General features: G+C 38.8%; 1 protein-coding gene across 9 annotated transcripts in view; it reads left to right on the top strand.

Moving 5' to 3' along the window:
* The window catches only part of cdh6 (cadherin 6), a 248,907-nt gene that overhangs the window by 196,098 nt on the left and 24,834 nt on the right, over positions 1-27,975 (top strand). For 8 of the 9 annotated variants that reach the window (XM_044105234.1, XM_044105233.1, XM_044105231.1 and 5 more), the window contains 4 exons: positions 12,862-13,156; positions 18,075-18,194; positions 22,299-22,466; positions 24,911-25,098. In XM_044105234.1, the coding sequence (XP_043961169.1) occupies positions 12,862-13,156; positions 18,075-18,194; positions 22,299-22,466; positions 24,911-25,098 (771 nt within the window). Of the gene's footprint in view, positions 1-12,861; positions 13,157-18,074; positions 18,195-22,298; positions 22,467-24,644; positions 24,733-24,910; positions 25,099-27,975 lie in introns of those variants that run through there. The other variant, XM_044105237.1, reaches the window with a different exon arrangement.

Genomic DNA, 27,975 nt, shown 5'->3' with positions numbered 1-27,975 from the left:
ACAGAGGCTGTGCAGCTGCAGGCGCCGCTGCCCTCCGATAAAATCCTGCAGGCGTCTGCGCAGTTCTGAACTTTAACTGTACGAAAGAGTTTTACACATAAAGCAATTCACTGCCTCTTCATGGAGAGGGAAAGAGATTCCACCTTTTAGTAAGATTGTTCTGTGGTTTTTAACCAATTTGAATGTTTGTTTTTTTCTTTTATTGAATAAAATTAAAGGCAACGTTGCATCTTTTTATAAGTGAAGCTGACATTGCAGGATGTGAAAGATGGACTCCATAATGAAGTGCTGCTGGTGCTTCATTTCTCTACAGCTTAACCCTGGAATGACCTTTGTTAGAGGCATAACAGGTACAGGTTTACTTCAACCACCAAATTTGTTTCTGTTCTCGCATCACGAGTGCAAAACACGTTTAGATGCTGTTACCTTAGAGGATGACTGCTGAATGGTTAATGCCAAGAACACTGTAAGGAGAAAACTGGTAAACAACCTTAGAAGAAAGAAGCAGTGGTTCTGCTCACTGAAAATGGAAAACATAACTCAAAGCAAATGAAAACTTTAATATCTCAAAAGAAAAATCACCCTGCAAAATCACCAAATCTTACCAAGTATTTTTGATCTAGTTTCCAGGGGAAACATCTTAGTGCACCTAAAATAAGACAAACTAACTTGCATGTAACTTTTCATTTTGTTTTAAGTCAATGTTTGTTGAATATAAATAAAACATTACTTCACTTTTGACGAGACATTTTCTCCCAACAAAACTCATATATTTTAATCAATATTAAGAAATTGTTGAGGCTCCTATTTCTTGCTGAAAAGTTGCTTTGAAGTTAGTTTTGTCTTATTTCAAGTTAACTAAGACATTTGCACTAAAAACCAGACCAAATAAATACTTGGTAAAATTTGGTGTTTTTGCAGTGCAGATCAGTTAACAAAATTCATGAGCCACAAGACATCGTTGCTAAATACATTTAAATAACATTTGGAAGCATTTTAATGGAAACATGAGGAGAAGGAAGTGGATCTCAGTTTCCTTAAAAACTTTGCAGATTCAGTGGATGATGAGCTACATGCCACCATCATGTGTAGATGCAGTAATTGATGCAAAAGGAGCCCAGACCAAATATTGAATCTTTACAGCAGGGGACGCCAACCTTTTTGATGCTGGGAGCTGCTTCACAGGTCCAGAGTAACACGAAGGGCTACTTGTTTGAACCCGGAGAGAACCCACCATGCACAGGGAGAACATGCAAACTCCATGCAGAAAGACCCCGGGCCGGGAATCGAACCCAGGACCTTCTTGCTCCAAGGCAACAGCTCTACCATCTGCACCACTGTGCAGCCTCTCCGAATCGAACCAAGTTTCCTAAATGAGTTTTACCAAGTCGACCGAGGAGAGTTTCTGCCAGATATTGCCGCCTGGCTTTATGTCTTTAACCCTTTTTTTTTCATAAAAACTATTGTAAAAACCCATCATGACGAAGATGAGCGGCATGGAGCCAAACGAAGGCTCCATTTTGTGCCTGAGGCTTCAGGGATCGGCCCGTCTTCTGGTGGCTGACGGGACGCCATGCTGTCGTTCAGTCCCTCCATCCATCCTGAGGCTTTGTTTGCCGTTTCTTGTCCAAGTCGCTTTCCACTGGCTGCTTGTTTCGTGTCATTTCTGCTCACATCAAGTCAAAAATAACTTCCTCTGAAGGTATTATCCGGTCCAGCCTCATGAAAACTCGCTGTCGACCCAGATATCATTGGCAGGGAAGCTTTGGGGGGGATTTGGGTTGTGTACAAGAAATTGGGCGATATAATGCTTGCTTTACATGCAGCAGAGCGGAAGTCAAGCTATCGGCCTCCTCTTCCAATCTACTGTAATTGAGGCGATTGTGGAGCGTTGTGGCAAGGTCAGGGAGGCGGAGCGGGGGGGAAGAAAGGCGGTTTTGTGCTGGGAGTTGAATGGAGTCGGCGCTTTGCATTCCAATCGCGTCTCTGCGGAGGATAGAGTCATCCAACCAAATGAGATTCTGCAACATACGTCCTCCCCGGCTAAAGGTTGACTTTCAGTCCTGGACAAAAAGGATTACAGTCACAAAAAAAAAAGAAACTGAGTGAGTGGAGATCAAATGTAAATACAAAGCTTGATCAAACCACTTTGTCTTTAGAGGCCGGTGATTGATGTGCCACTCGTCCTTTGAGCTCGTAAAGCGACTAATAGCAGAAGAAGAATGGATTATCAGAGTGTGGTGTACATTTAGAGAGCCAGGGGCCGCGGCCTGAGAGGCCATCTCCACTTAAGCACCAACCTTCCAGCCGCATACTTAATCAAGACTCTGGCACTTGCGTTTTTCTCTGAGTGCGTGCAGCTGGATTCTTTCCCTCATTGTCTGCTCCCGTATCCAGTTTTACCGCAGGATTGCTTCTTTTCTGATTGCAATTACAGTTCGTTAATTGCCAGATGAAGTACGGGCGGTGAGCTCTTAAAGAGGTAGAGCGGCTTTCGACCTGAGCGCATCTGCGTCCTCAGGTGGAGGGAGGCCGACGCCTTCCGACAGGAAAATCTGGAGAAGCGCAAAAGAAAACGGCTTTTGTCACGGCGAGTGACATCACAGCGCGGCGCGGGACAAAAATGAACTGGAAACAACACAATGGCAGGTTATTATGAACAAGAGGGCAGATCTTGACACTTTGAGTTAGACTGAATGATGAAACCGCACTTGAATTACAGCATCCTGCCTCTCCCTTCTTTTTGCCGTTTCTTTATAGAGTTGTGAAGTGCTAACAGATGAAATTTCAATCTTGTTCTGAACAAGCTTAACAAAGACAGATGGGAAAGAAAGAAGGAATTTGGACAATTCGATCAGGACTTGCAGGAAGAGGCGTGGCTTCAGCCTGCAGAACAATTTATCCAGCAGTGTGAAATGTTCCTTTTGTCCTTTTACAACCGCAATTATTCTGGTTTTTTTATTGTTTCATTTTTATTTCATAAGAATGTGACAATAGAAAATACATGCAAATAGATGCACTGCAAAAAAACCACAAAATCTTACCAAATATTTTTGTCTAGTTTCAAGTACAAATATTTCTTAATATAAGGCAAAAATAAATGACAAAGAACTTTTCAGAAGATTTAGGAGCTTATATTACATATATATATTGATGAAAAAGTTCTAGTTATCAATATTAAGAGATTATTTAATCTCCTATATATTTCTGAAAAGTTACTTGTTTCGTCTTATTTCAAGTGTACTAATCTACTTGCACTAGAAACTGGACAAAAACTGTTTCCAGTGTGACTAGTTGTGCAAATTTTGATCCAATCTAAGACTGCAGTTCCCCTTCTTGGCCCCCGTAGAAGAGAACCTAGACACGGCCCTGCCCGCAGGATTTAAAGAGACTCTGAGTAATTTTAGGAGTTAGTTGCTGGTAATCTTGCTTTATTAGCCGATGAGTTTTTTATTTCATTTTGTTGAAGTAGAGGAAGCGAACTGCGGCTCTCATTAGCAGTCGAGCCGCGCTGCATTCTCAGAGGAGCCGCGCTGTCACCGGGGGAAGGCAGTGTTTGTTTATTTCATTATTTCTTACTTTACCAAAGGGCACATATCCACTGAAAACGGTTAATGGCCTGTGGTTGAGGAGTGTTTGTGCTGCACTATCATATCTCATAAAGTATTTACAGCCTCTGATAGGCCCCAGTGGTTCTGGGCCTGCTGGGTAGACTGCTCTACACAGTCCCTCGCAAAGAGAGCTGCGCGCTCTGCATGCAAACAAACAAACACCGGTGCAACATGCAAACAGCAGCCTGCAGCTACCGCTTACAACTCAGGAAAGACAAAGAAAGGTTGATGAGCGCAGACGCGGCGCGCCTCCCCGTCCTGCGTGACTCAGGAAACCTGAGGGAAGGGGCTTGTTTGTGATTTTTGTTGTTGTTTTGTGTTCATGCGTCCCTCATTATCAGCTGCTCACCTTGCAGAGAGGCAAGGAGTTTGCGACGCGATGCAACATGGCGGCCCGCCGGTGATTGTTGATTAGCCGATACGTTTCTGAGCGGGGCGGTTTGTCTGAAGAGGAGTTTGAGTGCGGAGCGAGAAACAGGAACACATCCGGACCGTGATTTCACCTCTTTCTGAGGCGCCTTTATTCACGGTTCGCTTAAGGTTTTCCGCTAACACGTGTCTGAAAAACGACAATTAAAAACAAAAGAAAACAAGTTTAGCGTTTTCTGTGAAATGTATTAAAATAATGGATAAAATGCACAAAACGTTTTTGACTTTTTGTCAAAAACATAAATAAATTTTTACGAAAGAGAATTGGGGCCATGCTAAGAAAACAAAATATGAAACTATTATAATAAAGTAATAAATTTAATTTTACAACTTTGAACTTTATTCTTATAATTTTACTTTTTTATTTTTTATTAGTATTTCCCTAATACTCAGTCGATCATTTTTAACTCTTCATTTTTTATATTTCAATTAGGATTCAGTTTTTCATTGATTTTAATTACTACACTGCAAAAACAAAATCTCACCAAGTTTTTTTGGTTTAGTTTCTAGTGTAAACATCTTGGTACGCTTGAAATAAGACAAAACTAACTTAGATGTAACTTTACAGGAAGTTGTTTCTGTCAATAATTCCTTGATTTTCATAAAAATGTTTTGGTTTAGTGAATAATCTGCTTGTGAAACTCATAATTTTTCTATCAATATTAAAGAATTATGGGCGTAAAACAAACTGTAGAAGTTAGTTTTGTTTTATTTCAAGTGCACTAAGATTTTTGCATATAAACTAGACCAAAATATCTGGTAAGACTTTGTGTTTTTGCAGTGCAGTCAGCAGTGTGGATGTAACTTTTTCTCTGACAAAAACCAACAGCGTCTGCACAAATGCAATCAGTAACTAATAACTAAGTGGAGTTGTATTTAGCTAATTCATTACAGGATGTTTTGCCTGACAAATGTAAACAGAGGTTGATGGAAGGTTTATGTAGATGTAGGCAAATCTCCTCTAGGTTGTAGCTCAGTTCTTATTATTGGTTTTGCTTTATTTTCAATGTGGGAGAAAACAGTTTGATATTTACTTTTGCACAGATTATGTGACAGATGTCCTAACTGGTGTTTCTGTACCTGCGTACTTTATGGAACCAAAGATAAAGAAACAATAATGTAGAATATACTGAGCCGAACACAAAGGGGGACTGGTTTATAAAATTCTGATTTTCTTGTTTGAACCTACATTTAGGTTTCTTCTGATTCTGAAACAGTCCAAGCGCTTAAACAAAAAAACACCCGACTGCTTTTTGGCAGTAGGTCAGTGTTTTTTGAGTGAAAACCACCCCTTTAAAATTCACATTTTGTTTGTTTTTGTTCGTCCATTTGGGTTTCTACTGCTTCTGCTAGAGTCCAAGTGCTACAAACAAATCGCAGTCATTTTTTGGCAAAACGTTATGGAAAACGAGCCGCTTCAAATACTTTCTGAATGTTGACTCACATTCTACGGACACTGCTCTGTTACCTAGCAACCCCAGCCAAGCCCAGCTCGTTTGTTGGGCTGATTTTACAATGGCTGCTGGAAAATACAGGCGTTTTGTTGTTGACTTACCCTCCAGAAACCACTTGCTGTATTCTTGTTGGTTGTGCAGGAGGCTCTACTAATTCTTTTCAAAGATGTGCGGTTGTATAATTGCTCGTCTGTTTGCAGCCATTTTCACGTGGGAGTGTAAACATAGAGTTGGAGGGCGTGGCCAGCACCAGCAGCAGCTTATTCTGATTTAAATAAGCAGCTCATTCTGACTGAGAATGATTTGTTTTGTATAGACCATCATTCAAGGAAGCGTGATGGGTCACCTTTAATAAATGCAGCTTCCCACAAACACTACCCAGCTGTTTTTGTTTAGACTTTGATGTTATAAAACGTCAACCTAAAGCAACATAACTGCTTAACGTGGCCTGCGCATCGCGATGGGATTGCTTCATTTGCATCAAAAGCTCTTGTAGCTCCTTGTGTGACTGGAGGACCTTCTGCAGTTTGCATATGCTTTGGTTCAGGACCGCGCTCAAACTGCTTCTGCATTCAGACGTGACACAAAAACAAGAGATGCTAAACCTCCTGGGGGAGACAAAAACGTGCTAACTGACATTTCACCTTCGACCTGGAGTTGTTTCCACGTCAGCAGTCGTTATTCGACGGGGGCTATTTTTGTGCTCAGTCTGAGGCTACCATCTGGCTACAACGAAGGCCGCCAGTTCTCGACACGTGGCCTTAAAGGCTAACTGGCTAATTGCCCTAAGCAGGCCGTTTCCAGTGCCATCTCTTTTGGCCGAACTCGAGTGAAGCACAAACGGTGGCCAGATCGAGCCTGCGCTAACATTTGCTGCACTCAGAGCTGATTAATTTCACAAACAAAGACGGCTCCCTGATAAGTTCTCACGCACAGATGTCTGATGAGCACCACTTCACTCTTCAGCCCTCTTCAGACTGGAGGAGGAAGCATGTGGGAAGAGATATGAATGTTTTTGCTGTGAAAGAAATGCAAACCAGGGGAAATAATACTTCTCATTTTCTCAGAAGGTAAACACCTGTTTGCAATTGCAAATGCTCCAAGTATTCTCTAAAAAGAAAGACGGTTCACGATTCGTGACATAAATTTTAATTGATACAACTCGAATAAATCCTCTGACCTCAACTTTTGAGTTAAAAGCATAAAATTATTAAAATTTATTCCCCAACAAAGGTCACTTTACTCATAGAAGTTGAATCAGCACCTATTAAATTATGGGTGGTTTTGGTAATTGCATCTTTAGATGACTACAAAAAGGAAGTATTCATATTATCTATTCCTACACTGCAAAAACACAGAATCTTTAGTCTATTAAATATCTTAGTACACTTGAAATAAGACAAAACTAACTTTCAAGTAACTATTAGGCAGGATGTAGGAACTTATTTTAAGTAAATAATTCTTGAATATTGATAAAAAGTACTAATACAAATGACATATTTCACAGAACTGTCTTGTTATAAGTGAAGTATGTGACTTTCTCTTCAATATTAAGGAATTATTGAGCCTCTGAGCTAATTCTGTAAAATTATGCTGCCGAAGGCATTTTTTACTGCAGTTACATAGGCTAAGAGTATGCTAAGCTAGCCAGCTGCAGGCAGCATTATTGACCTTTCTTACTGTATCTTAAAATATACTAACTAGATTTTCCGTCTTTCTTTGCTAAGCTAATTAGCAATTTGACAAGTTAGGATGCATTAAACATTTAAAGTTGTTTCCGAATTATACTTTTTACTTTAATATTAGACTTTACAAAGTTAGCAAAGCTAACTTTAATTCTCCCTGTCTTAATTTCTAAGGTAATACTGTAACATTACGCTACGTAATGAACTTTTTACTGTAATGCTAGATATGCTAAGAATTTGCAAAGCTAGCCAGCAGCAAGTAGTTTTATTGTACTTTCTTACTTTATCATCAATCTAAAATGTGCCAATTTTAAATGTGCTAACTAGCTGCTAGCCATTCACTAGATTCAGTCTTTTTATTTGGTAAGCCAGTGGACTGTGTGCCAGATCAGTATGCATTAAACATGTAAAGCTAAGTAGTTGTTGAGTTTTCTCTATCTTTCACTTTTTACTCTAATATTTATGACAGCGTATTATGGGCAGTGTAGCCAAAAAACTCAAAAATGTTGAGATTAATCTCAGAAATCTACTGGAAAAGGCATGAACATTTCTAAGTTTTTGACTTTAGGACATTTTTTTAGAAAATTTCTGAGCTCTTTCCAGAAAATTTTCAACCTGTCAGACTGAAACTAATCTTGTTCATTTACTCCTTTTTTTTTTCTATCTACCACTGCGCCAAATTTGCCGTCATCAATATTAGATTTTGCACAGCCAGCAAACCTAAACAGCTTCTAGCTAATACTGTGAAAATATGCTAGCTAGAAAACCTTTTATTATAAGGTAAACTAATAAAACGTTGATTAGTGAATATTTTCTAAGCTATAATGCTCCAAGGAAACTCGCAGTTTGTGTTTATTTATTTCATTTTTCTAAGCTAAGATGCGCTAACTTATGCTAGCAACCTGTTAGCTGCAGGCTTCTCCTCACCCTTTCCTTTCTTATGAAGTGAAAGTTTTATTATCGACACGGTGACCTAATGAGATGGTGCTTTCTTTTTACCGTCTCCCTGTCTTGAAAAGACTAAGACCCACAGTGCTAATGGATATAGCGTCATGTTCTCTGCCTTTTTTTACAACAATTTGGGACCATTGGGGGGCAAAGGAGAAAAAGCAGGCTATTGATGTGCCGGGCCCTTTTGGTGACCACACTGAAAGCACATGTGGCTTTCTTTTCTCCCCCTGTGACAGTTTAATTGTATTTTCAATATAAATTGATCAAAGGGCCATTGTGAATGCACATTGGGCTGCCACATTGATTTCCACATAAGTTTTTTTTTTCTTCTTCTTCCTCTTAATTTGAGGAGAAGGCCAGCGGTACTTTTCTCTCACCGGCAAGGTGGGCAGCTGGGAGGGACGGGGTCACATCAGCAGGTGTTGGAGTTCGATCCTCTGAACTGTCTTGTAATATCTTTCACAAAGGATGAGGAGGAACTCTTCAAAACCTCAAGATCTCTCTGTTTCCATAGAAATGACAGCCGACACGGCGCGTGTAACACTGTCTGCCTCACATCTCAGCCCAAAGGAGGCGACTCGACGGTTATTAACTGAACAGTCGTGCAGGCAGAGATAGGCAGCTTGATAGACAATCATAGAAAAGGACATTGCAGCTATAAAAGAGGGAGGAAGATAATAAAGTTGAAGTGGATTGTTTTCCGCCGACCGAGTCTGTGTTTGGAAGCAGAATATTCTCCCGCTGCAGAGCACTGCAAAAAAAATAAAAAATAAAATCCTACCAAGTATTTTTTGTCCAGTTCTAGTGCAAATTTCTTTTTCCACTTCAAATAGCATAAAACTAACCTACAAGTGACTCATATGAGCTCATTTTAAGTCACTAATTCATTGATATTGATAAAAAAAATAGTGCTAGTTAATATGGTGGTTTAATTGACTTATTATAAGCCATTTTTCCCATGTTATAAATGAAATAATCTGCCAGTGGAACCGGTTATTTTAATCCATATTAAGGAATTATTGACCCAAAAACAAGCTCCCATGTTTAGGCCTGTCACATTGCTGGATCAATCAATCAGTGAAATGAATCAAATTTGAGCAAGAAGTCAGATCAAAGGGCTTCACATCATAAAAACACAAAATAAAAAGTCATTACATTTTGTACCTGTCGTTACAAATCAGATTGTTGATTAATGTTTCATTGATTATGTTTCAGCTCTTAGTCTAGATTTAAAGGAACTCAGTGTTTCAGTCGTTTTCCAGTTTTCTGGAAGTTTATTCCAGAAAACTGTATTTTGAATGATAAATTATTCCAGAAGTTATTGCCATAAATCATAATAAAGTAATATAATGACAATATAGCAAGAACAGATCCTCAACGATCAGTAAACTCTAATGAACATTTAACAACTGGAGCTGGGAGGCATTTCAAATATCCAAGATAAATCAACAAATCGACAAATAAAATGAATCTTGAAGTCTCCAGAAACAAAAAAGCACCAAACTGAAGACCAGTTTGGGTAGAAAGACAGAAAAAAATAAAAAAATAAAATAAATAAATCACATCAATGTGAAATATTTCTTTCTTTCTGGAAGGTCAGTTTTGCCTTCTTCCACTAGATTGGATAGGATTGTGTGTTTTTGCAGAGAGAAGAGTCTCTTTGATTCAAAGCGACGGTGAATGAAACAGTCGAGATCCTAATCCAAACGCGGTGAAACTCTGCTGGGCTGAGGACGGTTAGGCAGCCGAACAAAACAGTGTTAAATACTCTAATCCAGAAAGCTGTTGGCCTCGCGTGTGCCAGGCCCGATAAAACTCCATGAATTAGTAAAGCCTCCCAGCACCTGCGATGAAAAGCTTTTTAATATATGATGAGACGGGGAGACTTTGAATCCCACGTGACCCAAACGCAACGCAAGAATATCCACCCTCGTTCCGTCCTCGGTTTGGGCCAAAGACGGCAGATAGTCACGCTGAAAGCCGGGAAAAGATGTCAGAATCAAACCGTCTCTTTAGTTTATTGTGTCTGCAAACATTTTGACCCTCTGTGAAGTTACAATTATCATATTCATGATTATTAAAGCGGGGTGAAGGAGGAGGAAAAGGGGGCTGGGCGAGCTTTTGATGAGTTCTCTGAGATAAATATGTTAAGGGGGATTTGGTGGAGGAATTAAAATGTCAGCGCATGCTAAGCTGGTGTTCATGTGGAGAGGGAGAAGCAGTGGTTCATCGTTTCATCACGTTATTTTATCGTGTTTTATTGGGATAAACCGACACAGAAAATGTGAACTGAAAATCAAAACAACTCAAAAATAAAGTAATTTCATTTAAAAAGTCAAGAATTTGTGACTTAATCTCATTATTAATACAGAGGTTTTACTTCTGGCTTTCAGGGCAGTGGTGTCCTTAAATGGTGGGTCAGGGGGGCCATGGCCCCCCTGGGAAATTGTTTTATTTTTGTCTAATTTCTAGTTTAAACATCTTATTACACTTAAAATTGGACAAAACAATCTTACAAGAAACCTATCAACAAAATATAAATTGTTTTAAATCAATAGTTATTTGATATTGATAAAAATACTGACAGATTATTTAACTTATAACAAGATATTTTACCCATGTTATGAGAATGAGAATTTTTTTTATCAATATTTAGGAATATTGACTTAAAACAAGCTCCTATGTCTATATATATCTTTCCTTTTTCAACTTTACTGAGATATTTGTACTAGACAAAAAATACTTCTTCAACCAAGTAAAATGTAATATATAAATACACAAAAATATTAATTTTAGTGTATTTACTATAGTAGTGGTGGATCTGTAATTAATAGAACTTAATTGCACTGCAAAAACAAAATCTTACCAGGTATGTTTGTGTAGTATCTAATTCACATATATTAGTATAGTGGAAATAAAACAAAACTAACTTAGAAGTAACTTTTGGTACATTTTAAGTAAAAATCTATTGTTACAGGTGCAATAATCTGCATTTTTCCACTAATATTAAGGAATTATTGACATAAAACCAGCTCCTATAAATTGCTGAAAAGCTACTTTTAAGTTAGTTTTGTATTTTTTTCAAGTTTCTTAAGATATTTGTGTTAGACAACAGACATAAATACTAGGTAAGATTTTCTGTTTTTGCAGTGTATGAGCTGAGCAACAGATATTTATTGTTTTATAATGAGTTATTGAAGTTTTTCAACCATCAGAGTGCATTTACTTTCCAGTTTTGGTTTTGCGTAGGCTGCTTTTTTCAGCGACGGCGGCGTTGTGAAAACCTCCACGACTGAGATCGTGACGACACGAGTGCAACAGTCGCAGCAGCAGCGAACGCAGCGTCTCTCGTGGCAGATTTTCACAGAGGCGAGGTGAAGCCACGAAGCGTGTGTCATCATAACACGGTGACAGTTTACTAAAGATGATACGAATCTGTTAAATGACACCAAACACGCTCGATCAAAGCTGTCAGCGTTTATTTGCCAAGGCCCAGATTGGTCGGACCGCTGATGTTTGTGTGCGGCGCGTTGAAAAGTGCGACTCTGCTTTGAAAAGTGCTTTCTGCTGACAGTTTCTGGTACAAAGTGTTCATCATCGGGATGTGTTTTTGACAGAGATTCCCTGTCAGTCAAGCAGTCAGCCAGTTCTCTCACTGTTATTTTTATTTTTTGTTATATATTTTCTTTTTGCAGCTGGTCATAATTGTATTTCCCTTCTCAACAAGCTGCAGCTTGGTGTTCATAAAAGGAAATTAAGCAAATGTGAAAGCTGAGTTTGAAACAATTAGCAGCAGAAAGTGGCAAAGTGGAAGTTTATTAAAATGAGCATTACACAAACTGCTGCACTGCAAAAACACAAAAGTATTTTTGATCTAGATTCTGTCTTAGTACATTTGGAAAAAACTTGCAAGTAACTTTTCAGTTTGTTTTAAGACAATAATGTCTCAATATTGATGAAAAAGGGAAAAATGTCTTGTTATAAATAATTTTTTGTTAATATTGAGAATTATCTACTTAAACTAAGCTCCTATATCATTCTGAAAATTTACTCTGTTATTAGTTATTACATATTTGCACTAGAAGCTAGTCAGCCTGTCATGGTAACAAATATTACAGGACAAAATATTATAATGTTGGTTTAGCATTGTTTTCAAGTAATATTTTAATAATGGCATAATAAATGCAACTATGATCTCTCAAAGAGTATTAAACTTTAATTTTGTAAAGAACACAACTAGAAGAAGGAGAAGATATTTTAAATATTCAAAATAAAACACAATTTTAAAAAAGAAAACAAATAAAAACCACACATAATCAGAATCAAAATAGTTAAACTAATTTTAATTTATTATGAGATTATTTCAGTATTTTTTCATTATAACAAGTTTAGAAACTAGACAATAATACATAGGTTTTCAAAGGGGCCTTGGTCCCCTTTGGCCACCTTTTAAGAGCGCCACTGTGCAACAGCTCTATTTTTAATGAGAATAATTTACTCTTTTTATTAATTAAGTGTCTTCAAAATGAAATCATTTGCACTGAATTCTATATTGGTGATGTTTTTTTGTTTTCCTTTTCTTTTCATTTCTCATTTATGTGCTACTTTGTGTTGGTTTTTGATATAAAATACATAGAAATTTGATGAAATGTTGAACCACTGTATCTCCAAGAAAACCAAGACTACTTTAGTGTTTTTGCTGATTTGAAATGCTTTTGCTTTGCTTTGTAGCTCCACTCGGACGGCGACAGAGGAGACGGCAGCGTGCGTTACGTCCTCACCGGCGAGGGCGCCGGGACGCTGTTCAAGATCGACGAGAAGTCCGGCGACATCCACGCCACCAAGAGGCTGGACCGCGAGGAGAAGGCCTACTACATCCTGCACGCCAAGGCCGTCAACCGGCTGACCAACGAGGCGCTGGAGGGCGAGTCCGAGTTCATCATCAAGATCCACGACATCAACGACAACGAGCCGCGCTTCACCAAGGACCCGTACATCGCCCGGGTGGCCGAGATGTCCGACGTCGGTACGTTTCTCAAAACTCTGGGGCCTCGAGTTCGAATGGTGGGGGATAAGAGCCAGTGTAGGTGGAGAAAAAACAGGGAGGAGTAAATTTCTAGAAAAATCAAGGACATTTGAAAAAATTTGCCAGATAAACTCTGAAGTATTTTGATAAACTTTTGAAATTTTTTTTCAAGGACTGTAAATTGCCAGATAAACTCTGAAGTATTTTGATAAACTTTTGAAATTTTGTAGGAAAAACTTGGACATTTCTGAGTTCAAAAGTAAAAAAATTTCCAACAGTCAAAACTTCTGTCAAACTTTTCAGTTTTTTTCTAGAAGATTTCTGAGATTAATCTCAATTTTTTTTTTTTTTTTTTTTTTTTTTTTTGGTAGCAGATGTTCAACTTTCCAAATTCAGAAATGTCAAAGTTTGTTCTAGAAAATTTCTGAGACTTGAGGCTTAAAATGTTAAAATTTTAACTCAGAAATTTCAAAATTTTTTCTAGAGAATTTTTGGAATTAATCTAGCAAATGTCTATTTTCTCAGACTTATAAATTTTCTTGTTTTTCAAGAAAATAAAAATGGTCCTAATACATAGTTGAAAGTTAGATGATTTCACAGTTCAGTAGATTCGGTTTGATTTGGGACCAAAATTGCACCATTTGTTGCATTTTCAGCTGTAGCGGTTCGCTTTCAAACAATTCAAACCCTTTGAAAAACCTGTTCCCCTCCTCGCCTGAGGGGGCGCTGCACCAGGAACCATTAAAGGAAGCAACACAAAAACCTCTGAAGAAGACACTCTCAACTTCCTTCTTCAAAAAATTTACCCGTGTACAGATTTTAGTGGCGGTTGGATTTCTCTTTAGTCTTTGGCTAAAGACCACAACACATTTTTTCGCACCAATGCTAGACACGCGTTTATTTTGGTTGCATTTACCCAGAATGCCCTGCTCTGTGGTACACTTCCTGCAGGAAGCCCAGCTCTAACGATGAGCTGTCGTTAGAACCAAAAAAGTAAACTCTTGTCCCCCTACAAACCTTGAACTCAGTTTTGTTGAAGTGAACTCTGGTGCCATTTGAATGCGTATGTGAACACGAAGTGGGCCAGATACCGCTCCAAAGCAGGAAGTGAACTACAGAGAAATGGCTCATGGTCTTTAGTTATAGACTAAAATCTGGTGTTAAAGAAGTTGCAAGAAGTTATGTTTCATGCCACTTTCTTCCGTGGTTCTTTGTGCAGCGCCCCCACAGGTGAGGAGGGGAACAAGTTTTTCAAGGACTCTAAATTGTTCGAATCAGCAAAGTGTGAAAGAGAACGGCAGCAGCTGAAAATGTGGACGGTATTAGAAGTTTTTCTGGAAATGAGCTTGAATTTGTGGGAATACATTAATATATTTTAGCAAAGTCTCAACCTAAACAAACAGATTTCACACAACTGCATTTGTATATATGAGTCCTGTTCCTTAATATTTCATGATATCCAGCGAGTCTTTTTGTCTCTGCAGAAGCTTTTGGCTGCGACCGACTCGTAAAAACCTAAATTGATCAACATTTACTCAGGTGAAGGTTGAGCTGCATTAACAGGATTATAATTCAGACGTTATAAAACTGCGGATCAGTGGGATTTTATCAATCATCATAATGACGCCAACTCAACAAAGAGAGCACGTCTAATTAAACGAGCGACGAGGAGACCAGACTAAACAGCCGCTGCAGCAGATAATCTTTTAAACACAGTATTGTAGTCTATTAAAGCAGAATTTAATTGAATTTAATTAGCAGCACTGTCAGCTCTGTCACTGCAGAGAAGAAGTGTGGATTTTAATCCTTGCGGCTCCTGAAGCCGCACCATTTGCACCGTCAGTCTCCTCTAAATGAAAGTTTAATTCTGGCTCTAAAAGCGGCTCATGAATATAGATAAACAACACAGAAAGGCTCCCAATCGATAGCAGCATGAAAAACATAAGAAGAGTGTCTCAGGGCGACTGCGGTCAGACATGTGACACAGTTGTCACTCGGTTCAGCGACCCCGAGTGAGAGAGGGCCGGCACTTATCTGAGGGCAGCACGGGTGCCCATGGCAACAGGCGAGGTGTGATGTCAGCGCATGGCAGAGCATGTCTTCACGAGTGACTGCGCGGAGACTAAAGTGACACTCGCTTTCACTTTTATTGCTGCGGACGGCGTTGCCACAATGAACACCGGTTGATCAAACCTGGGCTCCTTTTTTAGAAAGGAAGAGATGGCACTGTCTAAATAATGAGCAATTAATCGGATAATTGCAGGATAAATTATTTTCTGTTTGCCTGATTTATTGTTTTTCTTTTTCTAACAAAAACTGGATGACAAAAGTCTTCTGTCTGAATCTTACCAAGTATTTTTTGCTTTAGTTTCTGGTGCAAATTTCTTACTACACTTGAAATAAGACAAAACTAATTCTTAAGTAACTTTGTAACCACAAATAGGAACTTGTTTTAAGTCAATAATTCATTAATATTGATGAAAAAGTATAAGTTGCATTGGCAGATCATTTCACTTATAGCAAAATATTTTTCCCCTTTTATAACTCAAATAATCTGCTAGTGGAAGTAGTGCTTTTTCATCAATAATAAGGGATAATTGACTTAAAATACGCTTATATGTTGCTGAAAGCTTATGTATACGTTAGTTTTGTTTTATTTCAAGTGTATGCTAAAAACTAGGCCAAAAATACTTGGTAAGATTTTGTATTTTTGCAGTGTGGTGCTTAAATAAGAGTTTTGTTTACAGAGACTTCATAATTCATTTTATTGGTCATTTTTATTGCATTGTTTATTTATTTTTGGACATTTCTTCCAGTTTCAGTGTTAAATGTTCATTGGGATTGAAAGTTTGTTGATCTTTATGATATGTTCTTGCATTATTATGTCTTTATCACCATTTGAAAATTGTCTCAAAACAACAATATTATTGTTTATCACAATAATTTCTGGGACAATTTATTATTGTGACAGGCAGAAAACCACAAAACCTTTAATAAATTCAGTGTTCTTGGACTTATTTTATATAAATGACTATATCTGGCGCTATCAACTTTTTCGGGGTTTTTAACTCTTTTTTTGGGTTGGAAACTGTCAGACCTGGCAACCCTGCGCGCGGATGATTACAGGCAGAAAAAAAAGCAGCAGCAGAAGAAAATCCTGTGATGTGATCGCTCCTGACTTAAAGATTTAAAGGTGACTGATGTGGATCTGTGACAGAAAAAAGCCTCTTTGAGTCTAATTCCATTGTCAGAGGTATTAGCGAGCAGGGTTCGCTGAACTTCCTGAAGAATCTCCCCGAACCGCCGCCGAGCTGCGCTTCAGTCTGACGGTTCTGGTTTTAACGTCTCCCTTCGCCCCGGCTCACATCAAATTAGAAAACTTCCATCAGGTCGCTCTCTTTTTCTGTTGCACAATTCTGTATTTATAGCACTTTGCCATTAAATATTTCTACTCAATTAATTTCCCTCTGCATGTAATGAGGCAACACTTGGCCCGCAAGGCGCCGTTTGGGAGCTAGCGCTTGGCTAACGGTCTCCCTTTGTTCTTTCTGGAAGAGAAACTGGATCACAAATGTTCACCTGCCATCCAGGCACAAATACTCACCGCTCCGCTTTAACTTTTCTACAGTTTTATCACATTAAACATCCAAAACTTTGTTTGCTAAGGTTCTGCTAGAGATGAAGAAAAAAAGTGTAAGGGATGCGTGATTTATCGGGATTAACATTAGTATAGGTTAATATTGGTTTCTGTCAATGCTAGTCATTTTTAGCAATGGTATTGGGTGACGTTAGCCATTTTTTAAAACATATCGGTATCAACTAATGTTATCCATTTGTTAACATTGTTTTTTGTTGATGTTTGTCATTGGTTTCTGTCAGCGTTAGCCATTTTAAACTTTGGTATTGCTGACATTAGCCATTTTTAAAAAATATTTTTCTGTCCATGTTCACATATGTTTAACATATCAGTATCGGCCAACTTTTAACATTGGTTTTTGTTGATGTTCGCCATTTTTTAACATGGCTATCAACAGATGTTAGCCATATTTCAACATTAGCCAAGGATAACTGTTTTTAGACATACTGTATCAACTAATCCTTGTAATTTTTTAACATCAATATTGGCAGATTTTTAGTCATTTTTTAACATATTGGTAACAACACTAGATTTTTACAACATCAGGATCAGCCAATTGTAGTTATTTTTTACATACTGTATTGGCCAATATTAGTTGTTATGTAAGATATTGGTTAATGGTAGCTATTTTTTATTCTTATCAGCAAAGCCCAATTTAAATTATTTTTTAACAAATCTGTACCTGTTTTTTAATATATCGGTATTGGCCGATATATATTTTTTGCATTGATATCAGTCCATGCTTTTTTTGTCAATAAATATCAGGTATCAACCGAAATAAGAATATTATAATCAGATATCGATATTGGCCCAAATTGTCAAATGTGAATCTGAATAGTGTGGCCTGCATTTACATTCAGCCTCCTTTAATCTGATTCTCTAAAACAAACTGCATTCAGTAAAATCCAAATAAAATACATTAAAACTCACAGTAGTAATCCAAACAAATGTGAAGAAGCTGAATATTTTTCCAGGCTCTGTATTTGTTTCTCAGACTCTCTGGAACCACAGAAACGTTGATGGGCGTCTTGGGGTTTGCAGGCAGAGATATGTTTACTTTAGGGCCAATCGATTAGCTGTGGAGATCAATCATGTGTGGGGATATACGCGACGTCGTGATAAGGATTGCTTCTGGTAACGTAAGGAGACAGAAACGATCATTCACATTTAGAGGAAGACCGGACGTCTCATCAGACGGAGCATCGGCCCGACCGATTATCCAGAGGCTCATTCTTCAGCCGCCATGTGAATCATTGTCCTGATGCTGTTTTCTCGCCGCAGGCACCTCGGTGATCCAGGTGACGGCCACGGACGCAGACGACGCCACCTATGGGAACAGCGCCAAGGTGGTGTACAGCATCTTGGAGGGCCAGCCATACTTCTCTGTGGATCCGGAAACAGGTCAGCATCGCCTCCAAAGGTCAAACTTTAACGCCTTTCTCTTCAGTTGGCTGGTTTTAAAGGTTTATTTACAATAAAACTTCAGGTACACCTTCACAATAAGACCATAAACACTTTATAAATCATTAATAACTGTTTATTATGCATTAATTAGGGATGAAAAGGAGACAAAATCTACTGGTTCACTCGTTCACCTCTTTTTCCTCATTTTTTACTTTTATTTTCTTAGTTTCATTTCCTGTTTATTTGTTATTTCTTCTGTCCTTCTAATATTTAATGTCCTGGTTTATTTTATTTTTCAGCTTAGTTTTTGTTCTTTTAGATTTTCTTCCTAAAATCCAGAATTTTTGAAATGTATTTTTGTATTTTTCCTTTTATTTCACTGCTTTTTTCATATTTTTAATTTTAACAGATTGATTTTTGAACTATTTTTATAATTTTCTTTTGCTTCTACTTCTAAGTTTAGTTTTTTTTACATTATTTATTACTTTTACTTTTTTTCTTTCTTTTCTTAATTCATAAACTTCTCTCATTTGGATCAAATAGCTATGAGAAAACTGATGGTTCAGCAGACAATGAGCCATATTGATAATCTTTTATTGATCACTTTTGTAAATCAAAGTTTCTTTCATTGGATCCACCTAAATATTTAGTAAAAACTGAAAGTGGAATCCTGTCAGAGCCGCTCCACCTCCAGACCGGGTGCTGCCTGCAGGGCGCCATTGTGAGGAAAACACAAGCAAGCAGAAATATTCAGAAGAGAAGCTGAACTAGAACAATCCCTGACAAGAGAACGCAGTGAAACCAGCCTTGTTTTCCCAGAAACCCGCTCGCCTCACCTCCGCTGAAGCCGCCGCCGCCGCCGGGCGGAGCGGGGAGGGGAGACAGGATTTGCTGCAAATCAGCCATCCTAAACATCTACTTTTAATCATTACTGCGCGCTTTGGAACCCATCCCGCTCGCGTCTAAACAAAAGAGTCAGGGAAAAAAAAGCCATTTGCAGATTAGTGAGGGGATTAACGGTAATATGGTTTATCCCACATGTGATATGTAAGCTGACATCCCCTCTTACACAAAGACATGCCTGGACATCGCGTTATAAGCAGGATTTGTTTCCCACTCCTCCTCTTCTTCTCTGGGTATTGTAGTCATTAAGGAATGACAAAGGTGGAAGCAGGAAGTGAAGTCGCCTGACAAAATGAAAGAAATCCTCCACCTTCTCCCTCGTCATTTTAAATCATATTCTGCTCAAACTGAAACTGAAACTCTGGTTGTTTCGCTTTATTCAAGGTGAAATCTATTTATTTAGCAGAATTTAGAGTTGCTGTCAGTCGATGTTAGCCATTGTTGAACATATTGATACTGGCCAATGTTGGTAATGTTTAACATATTAATATCAGGTGATTTTGGAATTGGTTGATGTTAGCCATTTTTTAACCGCTGGAATTGGTCAATGTTAGTCGTCATTTAACTTATCTATCAACTAATGATAGCCAATTTTAAACATTGGAATTATTTTTTAGCCATTTTAAAAGGTTTGACCAATATTAGTTGCTTTGCAACAAAGATTAGAGAAAGTTAGCCATTTTGTAACGCTGAAATTGGTGAAGGTTAGCTGGTTTTTTAAAACATCAAAATTGGTTGATGTTAACCGTTTTTTACCGTTGGAATTGGTTGATGTTAGCCAAACCAAAGAAAAGTTGATTCAAAACATCCATCTCTTCCCTCGTCACTTTAAATCATATTCTGCTCTTCCTCGAGCCTCAATCGCTGAAAGTTTTGCTTTATTCAAGGTGAAATTTATTAATTTTGCATCGTTCTGAGTTTGAACTCCCACCAGCTTCTTTGTTTCAAATGAAAGCGTTTAGCAGCAGCCTGGATTTAGGGCCTGATGGGAGTCTGAGCACACCTTTTCAGCGTGCTGCCAATTACCACCTCGATCTGTCCCGACGCCAAGCCGAAGGTGTTTCAAGGAGCAGGCGACTCCTCGGCGCTATAATGGTGCAAACATCAACAGAGAGGAGACGATAAACGATCCTGGAAGCTGTCAGATGTTGCTTCAACTCTTAGAAAATTAAAGATTGTCCTTTTTAGCCTCTAAAACATACAGTGATTAAATTATTTGTTTTCAAGACACTAGTCAAAAAGAGGGAGAAATGTTATTGTGAACTGAAGTAAAGAGTGCTTAATGTTTGATGCTTTATATTTTAGGCTGTTTTCTGTTTCTAGATGTGAGTAAAGCATTCATCTTCACTTGTGCGAATGCAGACAAAATTCTGCTTAGTAGTCATAAAGAACAAACAAAATAGGAAAAAGAAACTCGTATAATTTAAGTTACAACAATGTTTAATTTACCTCTGGAATCAATTCAGTGTTTCTTTTAATTGAACTGAATCATTTTTTGTGCTTATCTATGATCAATAAAGACAATCAAATCAGTGCAAGTCTGATTAAGCTGAACCAGGTGTGAATAATCATCTTTGTTAATAAACTGAATCTTTAGCCGTCGTACTAAATTACACCTGCGTTGTAACTGGACTGAATTTATTTAGTAAATTATATTTCATTTACTTTGATTGACTTGGATTGAAAATGACTCAGTCTGACACTGAAGCAAACTGGGCTGAATTGGACTGTTTGTAATCTGTTCATGTTGCAATGAGTCACTTTTAGGTTATTTTGAAATGTTTCGGTGTGAATCAAACTGGACCAGACTTCAATTCCAATTGGATAATTTGCCATTGGTTCCATTCTATTGGTTTTCTTAGACAAACAGCTATTTGTAGTAATTTCATATACTAAATTGTACAACATTTCAATAGGTCTAATTGAAATTTGCAGCATTGATTGAGATATTGTGTAATTCTGACACAATATTCTGACATTGTGTCCTACTGGTAGTGTTTCTTGCATGCTCTTCAGTGACCTATATCATGCATAACCAGGGCTTATTTGTATATTTCTACAGATTTTCATAGGGAAATTAAATGGGAGATATTTTCATGGTCCAGTCTAACCAAAAGTCAGGTGCAAGAGCCGTCAGTGACCACATCAACAAATAAACAAGTGGAGACTCTTAGTTTGCCTTCACAGCAGCCATGTTTAGTCCGCTTTAGTCCAACTCCATGTCTGGTTTGTTTGTGGCGGTGTGAATGTGTAATCAAACTAAAAAAGAAAACTCTGGTTCAAATGCATGTGTGAAAGCCAACCGGACTGGAAACCACTCCAAAAGAAGAAAGCAGGCTATAAAACATTGCATTCTGGGTAAATATAACCAGAACAAATGAGTTAGCCTAGCGCTAGTGAGAGAAAAGACTCATGGATGTTTACCAAATAAACTAAAAACTCCTACAACTGCAACAATTTGACCCACTCCTTTTTTGTTTCCATTTCATGAAGAAGGAAGTTGAGTTCAGTGTCTTATTCTGTGGTTTTTGGTGCAGCGCCACCACAGGCGAGGAGGGAAACAGCTTTTTCAAAGGCTGTAGATCTTTTGACTCAGTGCATTTTTAAATAGCTAAAAATGTAATAAAATGTTGCAATTAGTGCTGGGAGAAAATCTTGTTTAAAATATTTGATATTTTAAAAAAGTGGCTTCTGTGAGTTGTTCTACAAAGTATCAGGGCCATGCTACAAAAAACTACAAGATGCTGGAAATTCCTCATTTTAATTTTTTTTCATAAAATACTTCATTCTAATATTACAGCTTAAAATTTTATTATTGTATTTTTTCATATTTATTGTTGTACAACTGTACACTGGTAATATTGTGACTATTCCCAAAATAAAAGAAAAAATCCTAGTCTTGTCCTAAAACTTATATATACTCTATGTTATAGAACTGGGTTTAAATAAATAGAAGCTGTGAAACAAGATGGCTGCTGTGTCCAGACTAATATGAACTATGGAAAAAGAGTACATTGGTAAAAAAAAAAAAAACAGACTTTCTGAAAATTAAGTCTTTGAAAACCCAAAATTTGCTATTTTGGTTCCCAATTTATTTGAGTTTGTAAAACTGTTTTTGCTTCCAGTGGGTTTGTTTTTTTAATTTGGGAGAAAAATCTGGATTTAATCCCAGTGTTTTGTTGGTTTTTTGGTCCTCAGGTCTGATCAAGACGGCGCTGCCCGGCATGGACCGGGAGGTGAAGCAGGACTACCAGGTAGTGATCCAGGCCAAAGACATGGCGGGCCAGATGGGCGGGCTCTCAGGAACCACCACGGTCAGCATCACCCTGTCGGACGTGAACGACAACCCGCCGCGCTTCTCCAAGAGTGAGCACAGGCCTTCTGGACACACACACACACACACACGCACGCACACACACACACACGCGCAGAGTGACCAGTCAACAGCAGGAGTCGGTGCCAGGCTGGCAGCCCCCATCTGGTGTCAGTTTCAAAATGAATTTGGATTATTGCAGGGAGCTCTGGGTTGTGTACGACTGCGACGGACCTCTTAAAGGCACAGAATAATTAAATATAGAGCCATATGACGGAGCGAAGGGTCCCGCAAAGTGCATCAGATCAGGCCTGTAATCCCTATTAAACGGAGAGAGAGTATTCCCTGGGTTTTATCTCCACTCCTCTTCCTCGCTCTTTGTCTCTCTCTCACTATTAAGTCGTTGCTCTGCAGCTTTTTACTCCATAAAACTGCTGTTCTCACTTTAGAGCGCCACCCGGCCTCGGTGCGTTGCTCTTTCAACCATCAATCCTCATGCAGGCCGACTCACCTTTCTCCTCTCACTCCCATCTCTTCCTCACGTGCATCTGTCCACATCGGATGGACAGATTATCGTCCTCCTACCTCCCTCCACCCTCCACCTTCGCTCTGTTTGGTGTGGCAGGACAACATGGCTGCAGGGATCCCGGCGAAGCCTCCAGTTAGCGTCAGCTGGTCTCTCTGGGGGCCGCAGGGCCGACAGAATGATGGAGAACAGCGGAGGTTCGTGGGACTGTTTTTAGGATGAGTTAGTGAGGAGAAGAAGAATTCCTCTCCTGGTATCTAAGTGTTGCATTCCTCCGTTCATAAAACAGTCCATCCATCTGTCCATCTGTCCGTCCGTCCGTCCATCCATGTGTTTTTTGCTGCAGTCTGACCTCTGTCCACTAAATCCTTTATGACCTTTTCTATAAATAGCTCAGAAACTGACAAAACAGGGATTGAGGGACTCTTAACTCCATGATCACGCGCGGCGAGCCCGGTGGCAGACGCTGTCATCGCCACGGCGATAGAACGAGTGAGGGCAAGGGAGGACAGAGAGACAGGCAGACAACAAAAAAATAAATAAACGATAGAGAGAGGGAGCAGAAAGAGGAAGAGAGATTGTAACGGGACACCCAAAGGAGGAAGAGTGTCAGGGAGCGATATCATTGTTGTCTGCCGGAGTGATGCCTCTTCTTCTGCTCCTGATGCTAAATACCTGTTAGCCTCGGGGAAACCTTCACACAGAGCTTCCCCCTTTCAGTGAATGTGTTTGGAGTTAAGTGTCACACAGACCTGCCGACTCAGGCGTTGCCAAAACACTGTCAGCATGTTTTATTAGTGAGTGTGTGCTGTTTGTCTCGGCGGGCTGCACGCGCGTACTTCACAGCCGATTCGTTTAAGCATACTGGATGCAGCCATCAATCCGTCGCCTCGCCCTGAACCAGGAAGTCATCTGGCGCATAAAAAAAGAAAAACTAAAAACAAGAGGCAATTAATTTATGTTGAGCAAATTGGCCTTGGATTTATGCTGCGTGGGGTTTGTAGCGAGTCGGTTTGGAAGCGAAAGATGTTTAACATCTAACGGCGATAAATCTATTCACACGCTCCTCCCGATTCGCTTCGACCTGAACTCTGTGACTCACCCACTTACGCTGCTGCTTTTCACATTAACAAGGTCAGAAAAGACATTTTCTCTCTTAGTAGCTCCTTCTGGGAGCAGCTTTACCTTTTTTTGACCTGGTTTTCTACAAAAAAAGATCTACATTTGAAAAGATGAAAAGATTTGACCTCGGTTGTCATGACCACACACCTCGTGTTGTTGGCTCTTCATATTTTCTAAAAATGTTGATTGTCACATCTTACATGTCTTTGTACTTCATTGTGGGTCTCAGCTGCTTCTAAAAACAACCCAACACTGCAAAAACACAAAATCATAACAAGTATTTTTGTTTAATTTCTAGTGGAAATATCTTACCGTGCTTGAAATAAGGCAAAACTAACTTAGAAATAATTTTTCAGCTACATGAATATATTATATATTATTTAACTTGTAACAAGACATTTCCCCATATTAGAAGTAGAATAATCTTCCAGTGAAACTGTAATTTTACATCAATAAGACAAAACTAGCTTCTACAAAAAAAAGTCACCCAGACATTTTTTTAGGTTGATATTTTTTGGTGTCGGAATGTCCCAGAAACCAGCCGTTACCTAGCAACCCCAGAGAAGCCCAGCCCGTTACCTAGCAACGGTAAAGTAACAAGCAGCCCTAAAGCAGACCATTCTGAAAGCAGCTCCAAACAGGCCGAACCGACCAGACTAAAATCTCATAATGTAAGAATGATTTTATACATAAAATGTGACAAACATGTTTTGTATCGACCACAGATTTATCCTAATCTTTTCAAGGAAACATAAACATTTAATTTCCCTTTCGGATCAATAAAGTATTTTCAAATATCAGGTCACTTGTACCAATCCGAAACCTGATTTGCGGTCTCTCTCCTCGCAGCTCTGTACGAGTTCAGGGTGCCTGAGTCCAACGAGTTGGGCTCCACGGTGGGAGTCATCCACGCCATCGACGCCGACATCGGCCAGAACGCCGAGATGGACTACAGGATCATCGGGAGCGACGGGCCGGGCGTGTTCGACGTCTTCGCCAACAGGAGCACTCAGGAAGGCGTCATCGTGCTCAGAAAGGTCAGCAGCTCGACACCTTCTGTCAAGTTACGAACACAAACTACTGGATTTTACTACTGGATTTTTTAGTGAAAAAAATTACGCAAAAATCTGGAAAGAGTTTCAGACGCTCTTATTTCAGCCTTCCATTCTGGGAGTTGTACAACAGCATGGAGAATAAATACACAATTTAAAAAATAATAATTTTAGTGAGAGAAAAGCTTCTAGAGTTACCAAGATGTGATAAAAATATATTTGAAATATAATCAAAGTCCAAGTAAACTGAAGCTGTAAAACACGATTGTGAAACAAGATGGCCGCCGTAGGCGTGGTGACATCACTGATATCTGGGACTGATATTACTATTTGAAACTAGACAAAAAATACTTTTGCATTTTGTATTTTTGCAGTTTTGTCCTGCTGGCAGATTATTTCATTTATAACAAGATATTTTTTCCATATTTTAGGTGAAATAATCTACACTGTATCTAGTAATTTTTCATCAATATTAAGGAATTATTGAATGCTTGATTTGCACTAGAGACTAGATAATAAATACTTAAGATAAGATACTTATTTATTGGAAAGAATCTGAATTAAACCCATTTAGATTTTCCATATGTGACAAAAAGTAAAATAATCTCTAAATTTGCGTCGCTGTGCATTATCCCTCATTTCTCGCGGTTTCAGTTTGATGCGTTCTGCAGATATGACGGCATTCAGCCTAAAGAGACTCACATCTCCAGCAGCTGAAAGCGTTTCCCCTCAGTCTTGTCTGTAAGGCTGTCTTCAGTCTAATTGATGAAAGCGTTTATTCCTCCTCAGAGGCCGTCTGCAGACAGCAACAAGATTAAAACACAGAAACCACCATCATCAACTGCATGTTTCTCTGAAAAGACTCATTTAATGTAGATTTTTTATTAACACTCAGAGCTCATCAAAGAGCTCAGGAGCCTCTAATTGAGCAAATAAGTTCCCATTTTCCAGCCACACAGGCTGCATAACAACTCCAGAGCGCATGAACGTCCTGTGTACTCCAGGCAGAGAGGATTGTTGCTGCTGTTACAAACTGCGTAGACTCTGTGTAAATCTGTGTTTTTTCTCCTAAAAGAACGACAAACACAGATAGGATATTAAACTCTTGATCTTGGAGATTTTCACTGCTTGTTTACACTGTGAGCAGCTTCTGGTGGGGGTCTATTACTGCAGCAAACACACACCTCTGCAGCTTGGCGCGTGTTTACAGAGCAGCCGCGCTCAGTCAGAGGTTATGTTGTTTTAATGCCTACTTTATTAAGCAGTTTCTACACATCAGCGGGGTGCAGTTTAACTGTGACCCACAGCGCTTTCTTGCATCACTCTGGAATATTTACATTAAAATAGGATTAGGTTTTAGTTGGTGCGTTTGCATAAAGAACAGGCTGGCTGCTTCAAAGTAAAAGCTTTTCCATTCGGGCTTTTATGTGAAGAATTGTTGTGGATCTTTATTAAAGGTAAGGCTGCACACTGCAAAAACATAAAGTATTTCTCCTGCAAATATCTTAGTACACTTCAAATCAGACAAAACTAACATGCAAGTAACATTTCAGCAAGACATAACAATAATTTTAAACTAGCATTTAAAACCATGCTAGTTCCACTGTAGATTATTTAACTTAAAACTGTTATAAGTGAAATAATCTGCCAGTATACCTTCTGAGTTTTCTATAAGAAATTTTAAGGAATTTTTAACTTGGAATAAGTTTTTATATCTTGCTGAAAAGTTACTTGTAAATTATTTTTGTCTAATTTTAACTGCACTCAGATATTAAAACAGAAACTAGATCAAAATTACTTGGTAAGATTTTGTGTTTTTACAGTGTAACATTGGAAACTGTTACTGAACTAAAATATCTCTATCTAGCACTGCGCTGCTGCCGTTGTTTAAAGAGGAAGTAAACAGTTTACAGGAGTCCAGATAAATTCGGTCCAGTCCGGTTTGTTTTAACAGAGTCCAACTCGGGGTAATAGGATCCTCTGAGGATTCACAGGGAGTCGGAGCAGAGAGTTCCTCTTTAACAGGAAGAGACCTCCAGCAAAAGCCGGACTCCGTGAGGGCAGCCATCTGCCTCGCCCGGCTGGGGATTAATGCACCAACAGCATCACTGGATTAAAGTTGTGCATCCGAAGCCAGGCTGAACGCCGCACAGTGCAGGGCTGAGATGTAAATACGATGAAAGTAAATACCCTTTTAAAAAGTTACATGATTGATGTGATTTAATGGAACTAAAGTAGACGATCATCAAGGATAAATCTGCTCCACATACGGTGGGAATGTAAGGTATTTGTAGCGAGGACGTTCAGCTTTTGTGATGGAAATTGTTTGATGTTCACAGCTTGATTTTTTTTCTGGTGTATACAAGCTGAAATCACATGCAGGGACGGCGGCATTGTATTCTGTTTGCCGTTTCATTACCAGTTTGACGCTCGCAGTGCACTGCTTAACTGTGAGACGCATTAACAAACAGAAAAGTTTAAATGTGTTTGCATTCATAAAGGCAACCTGAGCCTTTGAACTCTGTGTGAAACAAAACATAAAACCCAACAAATGCAGGATTCGGCATCATTAGGGGTTTATTGACTTGTAAATGGACATCATATAATTCCATACAGACAATATGCCAATGACAGAAGCAATTCCCCCAAGCATGGGATATGTCAAAAACACAATAAAAGTAAATAAATGCGTCAATGGCAGTTTAGACAAATTGTTAAGGATCCTTGAAACATTAACAGAAAATAATTAGTCATTTTTCAGGAGCTTTAATAGTTTCATAGACAAATTTATCAAATGTAATCAAATTCCACTATGGAGTTCTGTTCCTCTGATTTGTTCAGACAAAACGGGACTAAAAACAG

Source organism: Gambusia affinis, linkage group LG21 (assembly GCF_019740435.1).
Source record: "Gambusia affinis linkage group LG21, SWU_Gaff_1.0, whole genome shotgun sequence".
Taxonomy (NCBI): domain Eukaryota; kingdom Metazoa; phylum Chordata; class Actinopteri; order Cyprinodontiformes; family Poeciliidae; genus Gambusia; species Gambusia affinis.
The sequence above is the reverse complement of the archived record's forward strand: the minus strand, read 5'-3'. Positions and strand labels throughout refer to the sequence as shown.